The sequence below is a fragment of the Bos indicus genome, chromosome 19, assembly GCF_029378745.1.
Source record: "Bos indicus isolate NIAB-ARS_2022 breed Sahiwal x Tharparkar chromosome 19, NIAB-ARS_B.indTharparkar_mat_pri_1.0, whole genome shotgun sequence".
NCBI classification, from domain to species: domain Eukaryota; kingdom Metazoa; phylum Chordata; class Mammalia; order Artiodactyla; family Bovidae; genus Bos; species Bos indicus.
The window spans coordinates 51,043,774-51,059,816 of record NC_091778.1 but is presented as its reverse complement, the minus strand read 5'-3'; the positions used below and the strand labels follow the sequence as shown (position 1 = coordinate 51,059,816).

General features: G+C 56.4%; 2 protein-coding genes across 8 annotated transcripts in view; one reads left to right on the top strand and one right to left on the bottom strand.

Moving 5' to 3' along the window:
- The window catches only part of TBCD (tubulin folding cofactor D), a 148,543-nt gene extending 142,341 nt beyond the window's left edge, over positions 1 to 6,202 (top strand). For both annotated transcript variants that reach the window (XM_070773833.1, XM_070773832.1), the window contains exons 38-39: positions 1,737 to 1,821; positions 5,958 to 6,202. In XM_070773833.1, the coding sequence (XP_070629934.1) occupies positions 1,737 to 1,821; positions 5,958 to 5,972 (100 nt within the window). In that variant the 3' untranslated portion in view covers positions 5,973 to 6,202. The remainder of the gene's footprint in view (positions 1 to 1,736; positions 1,822 to 5,957) is intronic.
- Positions 1 to 16,043, bottom strand: part of B3GNTL1 (UDP-GlcNAc:betaGal beta-1,3-N-acetylglucosaminyltransferase like 1) — a 131,620-nt gene that overhangs the window by 18,470 nt on the left and 97,107 nt on the right. For 3 of the 6 annotated variants that reach the window (XM_070773834.1, XM_070773837.1, XM_070773838.1), the window contains 3 exons: positions 15,823 to 15,897; positions 8,470 to 8,574; positions 7,303 to 7,745 (listed from right to left, as the gene is read on the bottom strand). In XM_070773834.1, coding sequence (XP_070629935.1) covers positions 8,494 to 8,574; positions 15,823 to 15,897 — 156 coding nt within the window. In that variant the 3' untranslated portion in view covers positions 7,303 to 7,745; positions 8,470 to 8,493. Of the gene's footprint in view, positions 1 to 3,099; positions 7,276 to 7,302; positions 7,746 to 8,469; positions 8,575 to 15,822; positions 15,898 to 16,043 lie in introns of those variants that run through there. The other 3 variants (XR_011562120.1, XM_070773835.1, XM_070773836.1) reach the window with 2 other exon arrangements.

Here is a 16,043-nt window from a genome sequence, read left to right as displayed (position 1 = left end):
GCGGCAGTGGTGTCTGGCCGACCCCTCCTCACCCACGTGTCTGCGTTTCTGTTGCGCAGGCTCACTTCCTCCCACCCAAGAGGATGAGGAAGGAGAGGGTGCCTCCTGCTCCTGGGGTGTTTGGGTTGGAAGATCCTCGAAGTGAAATTATTTTTTACCAAATACCATTTTTTTAAAGTGAAAAGTTGGGTTGTTCCGAGCACTGATTGGTTAGAGCCTAACTTATTTTTTTGTGGCCACTTTTCCATTGATCGTGTCATGGCTCTGGGCGCCCTTTCTGCAGTTTATTGGGGTTGAAATCACTTGAGAATGGCAGCTCCCGCCCCCTGAACTATGGTGTCAGAAGTGCAGGGAGGCGTGGCGTGGCGTGGCGGGCAGTGTCTCCCTCCGTGGGGAATGTCTCCCTCCCACCCCAGACACTCACTTCCCTCCTGGCGCCCAGGGCCACCCCTCATTCCAGGTCAGGGCTCCAGGGTTGTTTTAAGCACAGTTCCTGCCATCTCTGTTGGCTCCTTGACTCTTGATGGGTTTGGATGATAGGTTTGAAAGGGGTGTTGAGTGGGGCAAGGAGGTGCTGATGGAGAAGCAGGGAAGGGGTGGCCCACGAGCAGAGTCTAGCGGGCAGCAGTGCAGGATGACGGGGGGTGACGCTTGTCCCGCTCCAGGCACCGCTCACACGTATGCGCACCCTCGGGCATTTGCACGTGCTTCTTCAAGGTGACCACGTTCCTCGTCCCCATTTTGGGCACAGAACCAAAGTTCAGAGGTTGCTCAGGCAGCAGCAGTGAGGCCCCCAGGACTGGGTTCCGTCCAGGTCAGGTCACCCTGCTTACGAGGGAGGGACATGCATCATGTCCTCACGTGGCCCTCCCTCAAAACAGTGACGTTCCTGCAGGGCCAAGCCCTGCGCACGGAGACTGAGCATCGATGCAGCTCCCACCCCCACCCCAGCTGCCCCGAAGGACAGGGCAGGGCCTCGGGTTTTAGGGCCTCGTCGAGGTTTCCTTGGGAGACCCCTGCCTCCAGGAGGAGGGCGTTCTGGTAAACATGCTGCAGCCCCCACGACAAAAATTCCAGAGCAGAAAGCATGGCCCCAGGAGACGGGACGCCTCTGCTCTGCGAGCCGCTGGACAGGGCACGCTTGTCTGCGATGTCAGTGATAACAGCACAGAGGCGTGTCCTCCATGCTTGAGAAGGACTGTGAAGGGAGGGTGACGTGAAGCCACCAGCGCCCGGTGGGCCCCGGGGTCCCCTTGAGCTCCCACACCTGCCTTCCTCTTCTCACAGTTCAGGGCAGAGGGGGCGCGTTCCCAATTCCTTTGCTAAAAAATTCCAGAGGATTTATGGATAACTTTTTTTTCTTATAACAAAAGAAAAACATGCCCAGTTTTCTTTATGGTGCTGCTAAATATAATTTTTATTTTTAATGAAAGTTGTAACAGCTTTCAAAGTCAAATAAAACCCATCTGTGCCCTAGCCCCATCTCCCTGCTGTCTTGGTGTTTCCTGCCTCTGGCCCCTGGGTGGGGCTCTTTGGGGGCCAAGGGCCCCTCGCGGGGCTCCCTGAGAAAGCATTCAGGAGCAAGGCCTTGTGTGAGTGCGGGTGAGGCATCCTTTTCCCTGATTTCTACCTCATCTCGGGCGTTGGGGTTTCTGCACACCCGACAAGATCTTGGCAGATTTACCTGCGTGGACTGTCCCCACGGCTGACGGTGCTCCCTGCCTTCTCCTCCCCAGGGACGCCGAGCTCCCGGTCGTGAGAGCCCAGCGGAACCGCCTGTGTGACCTCCTGGGCGTGCCTAGACCGCAGCTGGTTCCCAAGGTATCACCTGCCCCTCAGGCCACCTGGGGGACCTGGGTCCCTTCCTTGTGAGACCTCCAAACACAGCTCCATGAGCTCCTGTTCTGAGTCCCAGGGTTCTGAGTTCCAGGATGAGCTGCCTGCCGCACGTTCCATGTCAATCCCTTTCAGGATCCCAGGAGGCAGCAGAGCAGGACTGTGGGATGGGGGCAGAGCCGAGGCCCACACTCTCCTCTCCCACCTGCCCCCCGTCCCACCAGATGGGCCCACCCTGAGCCCTGGAGCCGTCCTGAGCGATGGCGGTGTTCCTGCTGCTGCTCCCCCCGCCCCACACTCTTCCGCCAGGCATGTCTCACGTGTGTCCTGTGGAGCAGCAGCACCCAGGCCTGGCCCGCTGAGCACCCGTCTCCCGCCCTTGGAGCAGCACAGCAGCCTTCCGCTGTTTCCACTGCCCCCCGGGCCTTTGTCCCCCCAGGGCCGGCTGCCGTCCGCCCGCCGAGGCCGCCGTCCTCCGTGGCGCGTGTGCCTCGTTGCTGCGGTTTTCTGACACTGAGGGCTCCAGGCTGCTCTTGCAGCTTCTGTGTCATTGGGAGACTTGAGACTGTTATGTGTGTTCCTGGAGAGGATCAGGGCTCTATTTCTTTTCAGTCTGTGGGTCCTGCAGGAGCGGAGGTGGGTCGCAGCAGCTTGGGCTGGGGTCCTGGGGAGGGCCGTGCCCTCCTCCTGTCCCCACCAGCTGTGTCCCTCTGACCTTGGGCACGAACCCTGCTCTGGAGAGGCTGTTAAGGAAGGACATGTGTGCAGGAGAGCGTGGTGTCGAAGCTCTAGGTCTCCAGGCACCCCAGTGTTTGCCCTGGCCACCCCAGGCGAGCGCCTCAGGCTGCCGGAGCACCAGTGCCCGTTTCCGGTGGACTCGCCGGGCCGAGGACTCGGGCGGGCAGTGCTGAAGCAGACTCCAGCGCGACGGTGCTCCCTGCTCGCGCTCAAGGCTGTGTGGCGTCTGTGATGGGCGCTCCCTGGTTTCCCTGGTGATGGGAACGTGACCACTTTTTCTGAGATCTGAGGTGTTGGGACATTGTCGTTCCTTGCGTGTCAGACCTTTTGTGTTCTCTCCAGGTTGTCCGTCTTTCTATACTTTTGTCTTCAGGGTCCTTTTTTTGGACGTGTGTCCCGCCAATGTCTCCTCCTCCAGGGATGACCTTCTCGTCCTTAGACTTAACATGGTCCTGTTTGGGTATTTCGACCTCCTGTAGGGTTGACAGTCTTTTTCCTAAGAGCTTTACTGTATTACTTTCTACGTTTGGACTACGATCTGCCTGATCAGCTCCTCCTGGCTACGTGGTGGCATCAGGCCACACGCGTGGCTCCGTTCTCGGATCGTCCTCCCTCCATGAGCCAGCCAGCCTACAGCGCCGGATGCAGGCCTCAAGATGCAGGGAGGGCTCTGCAGTCTCACAGTGGGTCCTGGTGCCCAGTTATCTCAGCCTCACGGTTCTTTTTGCTTCGTGGTCGTCTTCTCTTCCCAGCCCTTGCGTTCGCACCACACCTGTAGGATAGGCTTGTTGGGAGTTTGGCTGAGGTTGCCTGCAGCCTGAAGGTCCATTAGGTGAGAAGTGGCGTCTCTGCTCCGAGTCTCTTGACCGAGAACACGGTGTGTCCCTCCGTGGACCCCTCAGTGTTTCATGGTTTTTGGAGCAGAGATGTTCATGTCTTTTGTAATTGCCCCACAGTTCTTGGATTTTCCACCCCCCCACCCCCACCCCCACCCCCACCCCATTTTTGTTTCTCTTTGCCTTTCAGTTTAGGAAGCTTCTGTTGACCTGTCTGCAAGCTCACTGATCGTGTCCTTGGCCCCATCTGGCCTTAGGAGGCGCCCACTGGAGGCACCTGTTTGACCCGCAGTGCTGGTGGCCCCTCCGTCCCTGCTTGGTGACGTCCGTCCCTGCGTGGCCTCCGTGGTGCCCACCAGAGCCCCTGGTGTGCTGATCCCAGTTGTGTCAGGCTCCTGGTCTGATAGTTGCAGTATCTCTGCCGTTTCTGAGTCTGCTTCTCACATCTGCACTGTCTCTTCAGACTGCTTTCTCTTGCCTTTTTTGTATTTGGTATGTTTTTGTTGCTGCTGCTGCTAAGTTGCTTCAGTCGTGTCCGACTCTGTGTGACCCCATAGACGGCAGCCCACCAGGCTCCCCCGTCCCTGGGATTCTCCAGGCAAGAACACTGGAGTGGGTTGCCGTTTCCTTCTCCAATGCATGAAAGTGAAAAGTGAAAGTGAAGTCGCTCAGTCGTGTCTGACTCTTAGCGACCCCATGGACTGCAGCCCTCCAGGCTCCTCCACCCATGGGATTTTCCAGGCAAGAGTACTGGAGGGGGTGCCATCGCCTTCTCCAGTGTTTTTGTTGAGGGCCAGCCTCTTAGGGGAACAGGTGTGAGGTGACCGGAGTGTGAGGAATCTGCTGCAGCCTCTTAGGGGAACAGGCGTGAGGTGACCGGAGTGTGAGGGATCTGCTGCAGCCTCTCAGGGGAACAGGCGTGAGGTGACCAGAGCGTGAGGGATCTGCTGCAGCAGCAGGTCCGAAGCTGAGCCGCTCCTGGTCCTGGTCCTCGGGAACCACGCGGGAGTGTGAGCTCCTTGGAGAGGCCGCCAGGGCTTCTCATCCTTGTGCCCGGCCACGCTCAGCCACCAGCTGTTCGTCAGTCACCATTTAAGTTTGTCTTCTAGATCTTTTCTGTTTCCCAGCTTTGGGGTGGGTGCTGAGAAAGGTGACTGGTTTTCAGTCTGTGTATGACTGTACTTTGTTGCCATTTTGTTGATCATTGAGAAAAATCTCAGCTTGTCTTTTCAGTTTTCTCAACTTCTGTGATGCATTTGAAGCTGTGTTCCCTGTAGCTCAGCTGGTAAAAAATCCACGTGCAATGCAGGAGACTCTGGATTGATTCCCGGGTTGTTAAGATCCCCTGGAGAAGGGATAGTCTACCCGTAACGCCAGTATTCTTGCCTGGAGAATCCCGTGGACAGAGAAGCCTGGCGGGCTACACAGTCAACAGGGTTGGCAGAGAGTCAGACACGACTGAGCCGCTTTCACTCACTACAGGTGCCTGTAGGTTTTAAAGTCTGTGGTGTCTTCCTGGCGGATTGACACCGGTGGGAACATTCTCGTTTATCTGTGATGATGCCTCGTGCCTTAAGTCTCCTTGGTGTGATGTCGAGCGCCACAGTGGAGTTTTTGCTTAGTGTTTATGTAGTATATCTCTCTTCGTTATTTCACTTCCAATTTCTGTATGTTCTTATATTTGAGTTTCTTATAAACAGTAGATAGGTCTTACCTCCTTTTAATCCAGTTCAACCATTATTGGTAGCTTGAGTGTTTTCTCCACTTGCATTTAATGTGTGATTTTGGCTTTATTGGGTTGGTTTGCCGATTTCTTTTCAGTCGTTTCTTTCCTTCCTTGTCATCGTTGGCAGTGGTTAATGACGTTTTTACCATCTCGCTTCCCCTTCTGTTAACTTCTGCAGTTTTCCTGCTGTTCTGCTAGGGGCTGCTCGGCGGCGGCGTTCCTTCCTGATGTACTGCACTCAGAACGGGGCACCACGCAGGGGGCTCAGCTGTGCTGCCCTCGCTGCCCAGGGCCCAGGTGGCCGTGGCGTGCCTTCCATTCGGCCACCTCTCCCTTCATTGCCCTTCGGTTCACTGTGCTCTTAACTCTCCGTTTCTCCTCTCTGTGGCAGTTATTCCTGAGGTGAAGTCTCCCCCACCCCCACCTTCCATACAAGTGTACGGCCCTTGCCTTCTCTGGGGCCTGCAGGCCCCCTCGGGTGTGGGGCAGGGGCAGCCCAGTCGGTCCCAGGTGATGCTGCTGGTGACAGGGTGGCCAGATGAGTGTTGAATCTGTCTCCTCATGTGATGGCCAAGCACACCACCGGCTTCCTAAGGAAACGCGCTTTCAACATTATTAGGAAAATGTTGTAAAGATGGGTGAAGCGGTGGGGACAGGACAGTCACCCTCCACACCCGCTCACTGTGCAGAGGTGGTGTCGGCCAGAGGGCTCCCGGCATGTTCAGGGAAGTGGCACAGATGCAGTTTCCGCAAGAAATGGGGCGCAGGGGCGGCTGGGAAGACAGCACTGACCGGCTGGCCCTGTCCCGTGTCCCCCACAGCCTGCTGTCCGCTGAGGCCGGGCCCGGAAGCGAACTCGTGCCTGCCTGGCCGGGAGGAGGAGCCCGGGCACGGTTGACAGATAAGATGCGGACGGATGGCAGCCTGGCTGGTGTGTGCGAGGGACCCGGTGTCTGTTACCTAGAGGTGGCATCTCCTCACGTGCGTCCTGCGCCCGAGCGCCCTGGCCTGTCGGTGCTTCTGTCCTCATCCCCAACCCCTGTTTAATAAAATTCCCTGCTGAGAAGCTCCCCGCCTGTGTCTGCCATTGGTGCCAGCAGGGATGTCTGGTCAGGGAGCTGGAACCAGAGAGGCGTGTAAGGTCCCTCCCCACCCACCCCCCTGCTGAGACCCACAGGGAGGGGTGCCTGGGAGCACAGGCCTGGGGAGACCGGCTGCAGCCCCCCAGCTGTCCCGTCACCACGGCCGCCGTGCCTTGCTGGGCTTGGTCTTACTCACTGACAGGCTCTAGAAGACTCACACTTAACGTCAGATCACAGGGCAGAGAAGGCGCCACGGCCCGGGGTGGGAGAGGGCGCCTGCTCCAGGCCCTTTTGCAGGGCCTGTGAGGGGTGGTGTGACAGTGTCTCCCTCACCCTGTTCTGGCATCCCGTGCACGCGGCCATCGCTAGTCACCTGCCTTCCTGTGGTTTTGTTCAGTCGGAGCTGACACTGTTTTGAATGCTGCGGGGACCAGTTTCATCTACACAGGGGACTTGTGGTGGTAGCTCAGACCCCGGACTGGAATGGTGTGGCCAGCAGCTTCACAGCTGTGCCACGTGTGGCCTCCAGGAAGTGGAAGAACCACACGGTCTGTACCTTTTTCCCATCTGTCCAGAGTGGGTGCACACTCGGGGTTTGTGAAGCAGACAGGCTTCTTCCCTCCACGCAGGCCTGTCCAGAGGCCAGCGTGCGTAAAGGTTCCCCGCCTGGGCACTTGCGTGGCCGGGGGTTCGGCACCTCCCTTGCTGCCTCCGGGGCTGAGGTCTGGATGCAGCAGAGATGTGGACGGACAGGTGAGGATGTGTGAGGCACAGCCGTCGGGCCAGGACGGCGCCGCTGCTCCCAGGCCACAGGACAGACTGCCTCTTGCGGGACGCGTGGGGCCGTGTGGACTCAGCCCGCGCGGCAGGAACAAACAGGACCCTGGGGGCACAGCTGCCCTTGGTGCACAGCTGGTCTCCAGTCTTCACTGCTGCCACTGAGGGCGAGTAGCTGCTGTGGGGACTGTTCTGTGCGTCGCAGAATATTTAGCCACAACCTAGATGCCGGCGGGAGCTCCTCCCAGTTGTGATGACAAAAACACCTTCAGGCAGATTCCTGCAAACAGTGACCACGTGACAAGAATAACAGCTACTGTGTGGATTTTTCAAAAGCACGTAGGATTTTAACAGCAGCAGCAGTGTGAATACACGCAGTTTTAGGTTTAGAGCCCTGTGGCCAGAACACCAGTTCTCCTGCCTCTGCCTGCCACCTTTGTATTCTGTGAAGGGTCTTCCGAGACCCTCTGCACACAGGGACCGCAGTGCTTTAATCACCAAGGCTGGGAATTCCGACCAGACGTGGCTTCACAACGCGGCCACTCCTGATTGTTCAAGCCCCTTTGACCCTCCTCAGAGCCAGGAGTTATTGCCTCGTTCATGTGAACTGTTAGGGCAGGGCCTCCATCCCTGAGTCATCACTCTGGCATCGATGACACTAACGATTCAACACGTCGATGATTTCTTCTTGGATCAAGGAGACAAGCCCAGTGGCACCAGCATCACCTTTAGGGGAGAGCCACTGGGCTCCTGAGACCGAGAGACCAAGGGGAGAAATGGTCAGTGCCCGGCCATTTCTCAACTCAGGACTGCTGTAGCTGGGGGCCCCCAGCGGCCAGGACGTGGTCAGAACTGCCACCTTCCCCAGTTCTGGTCATACCTCCAGCGTAGGACCAACCAGAGAAAGAGGCGCTCCCCTGCCCACTCACACCCGCGGCCCCTGCCAGGCACCACGGGCCTCTCCCTCCCCTGCCCAGGTATCTGCCTCACTCAGAGAGGGGCTGACTCCCCACCGGACAAGCATCAGCGCACAGCCTCTGTCCCCTCGGGGGCCTCATCCAGACCCACGTCTCTAACGTAGGCTGACCCCCACAGAGCCACGCATCCACCCAGACCGCACAGAGGGCAAAGCTGGGAACAAAGTGGGCGTTGGGGTTCGTGGCCATGGGGAGCTGGGAGTGACCAGTACAAGCTGCTGGTGCCACTGACGTGAGGGATGCTGCGGAGGGCGTGGTGGGCAGCCAAGCCCCTGCCCCCAGCAGAGGAGCTGTTCCGGGTCTTAGTCTGTGTGTGTACATGTGTGGACACGTCAGAAATACACGGTGGGGCGCAGACCACACGTAGAACACTGAGCACCCTCTTGGTGAGTGGGGTTTGTGGGGCATCTGGGCACCACCCGCCACATGCATGTGGGGCCCTCCTTCCCTGCTGGCCCTCAGCCCTGGGCTGCAGCTGCTGGGGGCCTCGTACATACCTGGGAGCAGCTGCCACGGGTCTGTCAGCTGAAGTGAAGGAAGTCCCGGCCCTCCTGCAGGTTCAGCGACCTCAGGTTGTCCTCAAACGCGCCCCCCGTGAGGTCCTGTGGGAAGAGCGACAGGTCAACTCTGTCCAGCCTGCGCCGGGGACCCCAAGGTGCTCCCTATGAACTCCTGTTCCACGGCTGAGAGGACAGAGGGGCCTGAAGGGAATCCCCTGGGCACTGTGTCTCACTGGTCACCAGGGAGATGGGGGGCAGGGGGTCCTCTGAGGGGCCTCCACCCACCCTGCCTTTGGCCCCCCGCTGCAGGTGGTGGCTGACCCACCCCGGGGACTCAGGTGAGGTTCACGTGGGCAGTCCCTTTCACTCGTGCCTGGGTCCAGGGCAGACCCAGCTTCCCCGCTCCTGACTTGATCCCAGGGTCTCTCTGATGTCCCCCTGCCCCATGCCCTCCTCGGGCCACAGGTGGGAGGCGGCCCGGGGACAGAGCCTGTGACTCTACAACCAGCTGCAGGCAGAGCCCTTCCTACCCCCCACCCCAGGCTGTCCCCATGGCTGTGACAAGCCGTGGCCCTGCAGCAGGCAGGCTCCGCCCACGTCTGCCCTGGGACCTTGCTGGCGCCCTGGGACCTTTCTGGCACGGGACTCGGTGGTCCGAAACCCTTCGGCCGAGCCTGCCTGGTGGCCACCCCATGGATCCCCAGCCCTCCTGTGTGGGCCACAGCGGGTTTGGGGAAATGCTTGCAGGCACCTGTCCTTCGTCCCAGCACCACCTGCCGGGTTCCCTCCTGCCTCCATAACCAGCAGGGCAGGCGTCTCTAGCGGGACGGGGGAGGGGTGACCTGACCACCACGTCCCTCCCATTGGGTGTCACCTCTCCTGGGACCCCACATGGAGGCGCCCCCTTGTCCTCGGCCGTTTCTGCAGCTACTGCTATTACCTAAGTTTTGCTAGAAGCATTTGAATGGAAACCATTCTACCTGGAAAACAACTGGAATTTCCACATTCTGTTCTCTACTTGCTGCCTGGTCTCAGCCCCCCTTTTCTCCTCCCGTTATCTCCAGTTTTCAAAGGAAACACATGTGGGTTCAGGGCCAGCCCGGTCACAGACCTGGGTTGATAGAGGGGCCACCGGGCAGGCAGGCCCGTCCCTGACCTGGGGAGGGGACTGACTTCACAAAACTGTTCAAGTTAGATGCTTCCATGAGTGGACAGACCTCCTTAAGACAACAGAAAGGTCAGACAAAACCAACAAGGACGAGAACCCAGAGGGTACAGGGGACTTCTACAGGTCATGAAACACACAATCCCATAGACGAGCTGATCAGAAATGTCAGGGGAGGAAATCCACACACCTGATGTGGGAAAGGTCTCAGCCTTGCCAATGATCAGACAGAAACGAACCCCACCGTCTAGCTGTGGGGCCTCGGAACCCTCCTGCCTCCAGGCGTGTCCCCTGGCCTGGCCACTCCCTAGGCCTTGTCTAGCAAAACAGAAGACATGGCCATCCCACAAGCCGAGGACAGCAGTCAGGACCCTCCACACAAAGCTCTGGTGTGACGCCCATGGCTGGATCCCACAACACCAAGAAGAGAACAGCTGGCCGCTAGCTTGATGTGGAGGAGGCCGGACCCCAGAGGGCACAGCCGACTCCATCACACAAGCCAGGACCATGCACTCTGCCTGGAAGGACTAGCTGAGAAAGTATGAACCACAGAACCAGGCAGTGCTGGGGGATGGCTCGTCATCTATTAAACTGTGTGGCAGGTTCTGGAACAAATGCCTCAGTTTTCTTCAAGGGCAGGTGGTTCGTATTTACGCCTCTGTTCTGGTAAAACTACATTTACAGATGCAGCTGATAGGCCACACTTTGGCCATTTCCTAAAGGTGTGAAAAGTTCACAATAAAGTTTATCAAAGAAAAATGTGAGAGGGACTTCCCTGATGGTTCGGTGGCTAAGACTGCACACTCCCAATGTAGGTGTGCTGGGTTCGATCCTTGGTCAGGGAACTAGATCCCACATGCCACAGCTAAGACCTGGCACAGCCTTGAAGGGTAAACAGAAGAAATGCGAGAAAAGTTCTAAAAGAATAATGAAGGAAGACTAGCTGCACTCGGTGGTGAACATTATAAAGCTACAGTCAGTAATGATGCAAAGCAGACAGATGAGTAGAAAAAGGCCAGGACTCCAGAAGTAGCTCCACATCCACATTCATACCTCACACACCAAGACGGCACTTCCCAACAGGCAAAGACATGGGCGCCTCACCAAACGATGTGGGGACAACTGAGGGTCCTCATGGAAAGAGAGAGTCTTTATAGCAAAATAAATTCCAGTTGTATCGAAGATATAAGGAAAATACCGGAGTCTGAGGACCAGACTTAGATAATGTTTTTATAAAGTCTCATGAGGAATGATTGTCTTAGAATGAATAAGACATCTAAAAGTCTTAAAAGGAAAAACTATTTTGACTATACCTGAATAAAAAATTTCCAAGTGGCCAAAGATACAAATTCAGTCAAATGGCACAGAAGAATCTGCAGCTCTTCACAGACAGTGGTTGGTTTTTGTTGCTACATAAAGAAAAATACTGAGACCATCAGAGAAACAGGCCAATGCAAAGGATAATGTACCAAGGGGAAATAAAGATGATTACGAATGTGTGAAGAGACGCCCTCCTTACCCACAACATGACATTGCTGGTTGGAACCATAAACTTACTGTTTCTCACCAGCAGCTTGCAAAGACGGGACGTCGGGTCCCACTGGAGAAGGGTCACTGGTGGGGGTGTAAACTGGCTCAGCCTCCAGGGATGGAATGGCTGGTCTCATGGCTGATGGCGGGCATGCTCGTTGACCAGCACCTTTCAAACATTTCTCCTAAGCGTGTAGCCACTTGAGCAAAATTATGCGTATATAAAGATATGTAGCGTTATTTCTAACAGCAAAGAGTAAAAATGGCCTAAAGCTACATCAGTAAGTATTGGGTTGGCCAAAAAGGTCTGCAGGGTGATACATTCTGTACATTTTCTGTAATATAATAACATAATATCTGGATAATAAATGTATGAAACATCTGTATAATTGAGTGGGATGCAGATATTTTTAGGACAAGGGACGTGATTCCCCCAGAAGCTCCTCTAGCCAGCAGTGAAGGAGGCGTTCCTGCCGGCACAAGGAACCCTGGACCTGAGCCCCTAGAAACACGTTACCCCACAAGCCAGTTTTGGCAACAAAGAGGTCGCAAGAAAGCGAGGGAGACGGAGGTTACCGCGGGTCTGCATTCCAGCACACAAGCATGAAAAGATAAAACACACCTACAGGGCAGATTTCAACACTGATGGGATATCTGGAAATTTGGGGTGAGATAGTGTTGTTTGGGTAGTTTTTTGTTTTTTTTTTAAGCTTTTAATTTTTTTAGGAAACAATGAAGAAACAAGGCTAGAATCTGCCTTGATCGCAGGTTGGGGGAGTTGGGGCTCAGGACAGCAATTGGGGCTCAATGCTTTGGCCGCATGTGCTGGAAAGAAAGCTCCCTTCATGGTGAAGGCAAGCACAACAGGGTTAGGCGGCGCCAGGGGCTTTATGTGGAATTAACTCCAAGATATACCATTAGGTGAAAAAGCAAAATACAGAATAAGTATGTACAACATGCTGATGCTGGTTTAACACACACACACTCTCTCTCTCTGCAGGGGGCAAGGGTTTGACCCCTGGTTGAGGAAGAGCCTGCACGCCATGTGGTGTGGTGTGTCCAAAAATAAAAATCACTTACACGTCTGTGTTTGCGTTTCTGCCTCTGGACCCTCCAAAGGCACAGAGCAGGTGGCGGGGCGGGAACAGCGCTCCCCCCCCACCCAATGTCTGCTCCCCAGGGAAGGTTTGCATGGGTGGGGTGTCTGCTTCCTGGCTATTGTGGGTCCCTGAGAAGTAGACCCTTAAGAGAACCCATCTTATTTGAAAAGTTAGGTATTGTCTGTGTATAGTTCTAAGTTTTCACGTTACAACTGCTCCTTTCAGCCCCATCATCATTCATCCAGGGTCCCTGGTAACTTGGTACATCGCTTATCTTGGTCTCTCAGGAAACTGCTTTCAAACCAGGAAACCCAAGACCAGGTGGGTGAGGGCCACAGGAGCAGTGAGTCCGTCCCTGTGCCAGGCCCCAGAAAGCCATGCCCCTGACCCAGTGCCGGCACCCCGTGGAGCCCCTGCTTCTAGTAGACACTCCATGATTAGGTCATGCGTTACTGTGACGGGCGTCTTGCTACAGACCCAGCCCCTTGTTGGCTTTCACAGAATAAGCTGCCATCACAGGGGGGAGTGGGGGCGGGTGGCAAACAGCCAGCAAAGCACTGAGGCCCTTGGCCAACATCCTTGAGCTCTGACTGCTGCCAGTGACCATGAGAGTCTGGAAGCCAACCTGCCACACATGAGCCTCCCAATGAGAGCGCGTCCCCGGCAGGCTCCACCGCTCTCACCTGAAGCTGAAACCCACCTGTGGTGCCTGGACCTCTGACCCACAGAAACGTGAGGTAATAATAAACGTGTGTTGTTTAAGGCTAAGTTTGTAGCTTGCTATGTAGCGTTAGTTTAATAACAGGTTCAACCTGGCAAACAGTCTGAAGAAAACCTCAGGGTGACAGGTTGGGACTGGAGCCATCTGGCCACCTGGCCCCGGGACCGTCACTGCAGGGCCACCAGCAAAAGTATGAAACTGGCCCCTGCTGGCCCCACACACAAACATCAACTCAAAATGGGTCCAAGACCTAAATGAAGGGGCAGAAACCATAAAACTCGTAGAAGGAAGCACAGGGGTAAATCTTCATGACCCCGGATTGGGTGCTCTTTTCTTAGCTGTGACACCAAACAGGAGCAGTCAGATTTAAAATAGATAAAATGGGGACATCCCTGGTGGTCTAGCGGTTGAGAAATTGCCTTCCAAAGCAGGGGATCTGCATTCAGTTCCTAGTTGGGGAACTAAGGTCGTGGGGCGACTAAGTCTGCCTGCTGCAGCTGTCGAGCCCAGGTACCACCACGAGAGATCCCACAGGCTACAAGCAAGACCAAACCCAGCCAAAAAGAAAGAGCATTCTTTACAATTTGATAAAATGGACTTTGTCAAAGTTAAGCACTTCTGTGCACCAAAGGACACCATTAAGAGAGTGAAAAGACAGCTCACGGGGTAGGAAAAAACTTTTGCTGAAGCATCTAATCGGGGACTTGAACCTGGAACTATAGAGAACTCTCAGGACTCGATCAAAAGACAACTTGATCAGAAAATGGGCCAAGGACTTGAACAGACAGTTCCCCAGAGGAGACAGAAAAATGTCTAACAAGCCCATGAAAAGATGCTCTGAGTCCTCAGTTGTCAGACGCAAATCAAAACCACCATGACAGCCATGTCACCCACCAGGACAACTGTGATGAACACACACGTCACGAGGTGGGTGAGGATGTGGGAAACTGGGACCTCTGGGCGACGGGTGGAGCATAAGTTGCCCCAAGACCAGCGATTCCACCGCAGGTCTGTGTCTGAGAGAACTGAGAACACGCCCCACGGAAATCGGACCTGAACTGAGTTCACGTGGCCGTGTTCAGACTGACAGAGCCTGTTGTGCCCCTGAAGCTGTGTCCTGGTCTGCGTGTTCAGCTCACCCGTGGTGCAAAGTCACCAAGAGCAGTGGGAACCTCACCTCTACGGCCTCGCAGCTTCTGTGGGGCTGGAGCCCAGCCACGCGGGACCAGCTGGTGCTCTGAGGCCACTCCCTGCGCCAGGCTCCTGGGCTCAGCCTGTCCTCCCACCGCTCTCCCAACAGTTGGGTGACTTCACCACAGCGGTGCTTTGAGTGATGAGAAGAATAGGGATGCCCAGCCTGTGCTCCAGCCCCGCACGGGACCCCCCGTCTGACCAACACGCTTCAACACCTCCCATGTCAGCTCGAGCCCCGTGGGAGCACAGCCTCAGGGAAGCAACATCCCCCATCAGCGTGGGCTGCCCTGGCCGGTCTGGGGGACCCCTGGACCACAGAGTAAACCGCACTTGGAAGCTGTGAGTAGCGCTGCAGTGCAGAAGGAGGCACAGGAGGAGGCCTGGGATCTTAAAACCAGTCACCAGCGAAGGGCTCTCCTTTCTCCGGTGCCCTCCACGGGCTTGTCCACTGCAGAGCAGGCCACCTTTGCTGTGAAAGTGTGTGTGGGACCCATGGGCTCCCCGAGTCCAAGACTCAGCGAGCGTCTGCACTTGAGGTGAGGGTGAGAGGCGGGTCCTGCCCGCTTCCCTGCTGCTGTTGCCTAACTGTTGAATGAACACTGCCTCCCTTCTGCAAAAGCCGCTGCCTCCAGGAAGGCCTCTGGCCTGCCACCCTTGTTATTGAAGTTCCAACCTCAGAGGCTGGAAGCAGCCGCCTGTGTGCACATCTGTGCACCGTGGCACGTCCCCAGGGCACAGCACAGGGCCCTGCTCATTCACCCAGCACTGCCCCCTGGCCCCCGGGGACACTTTGGGGCAGCCCCATCCTACACGAGCCCAGAGGACTGGCCCTACAGTCCAGGTGGGTTAAGGACACTTTACACCTTCATCTGTGACTATCTTTCTGACCACAAGGAGGAAGTTCCAAAATGGGGGGGACACTAGAAGTGTTCATGAGAAAAGCTGATAAATGTACTGTGTTAAAAGTAAGTTTTTCTGGGAATAACCTGTGAAAAGACAAGTCACAACTTGTCTTGTTGTTCAGAGAAAATGTGCTGAACACCAGTCAACCAAGGGCCAGCACCCTCGATGCCAGGCTCCCAGAAACCAAGGAGAAGAGACGGGCAGGCCAGCTGGCTGAGGGCTCCAAAGTCAAGAGAAGGTTGCCATCACCAGAGCCCACCAGTGGGCTTCATGATGGAAACTCGCATACCAGGAGTGAGACCCCCACGAGGAGAGGGTAGTTCAAGGACCCAGCTCGTCCCCTCCATGCAGGACCCCAGTGTCCAGTCTGGAGCTGAGAAACAAGCACCTGTCCCGTGCAGCCGCAAATAAGAAAGGCGAGAGTGTGATGGAGAAAACCGCCAGGACGCTGGTCACCCAGTGGGTGCGCGCGTGCAGGGCCACACGGGTGCAGCTGGGCAGCCTCGTGGGAAATGCAGCCTGCTTATAGGGCACTGCCGCCTCCCCGACACCCCGGGCCTGGCTGGAGGTGGCCCTGTTGTACCCGTCCCCGCCCGCATGCAGACCACCCTCCTGCCCCCACGCCCAGAGCAGCGGTTGCCTCCTGCCATCCTAGCCCACGCCCTCCTGGTGGACACGCCATACTACCTGACCCTGGGGCTGTCCTAGCCACACGTGGGAGGAGAGCTGATACTCACCAGCTTCACGCAGATGACAAAGGGTGGCCGTGCAGCTCGGAAGTGCAGGACTGGGATCCGGGGCTTGGGCCTTTCCTGAGAGGAGAGGAGGGTCATGGGCTGCCCCGTGTTGCTCCCTGCTCCCCCACAGCTGCCCTGTTCACAGTTTGACACCCTCAGATGGGCACCAGGGCCACAGCCGGACCCAGGACTGGATCTGCTCCCCAACACCCTGGCCCAGC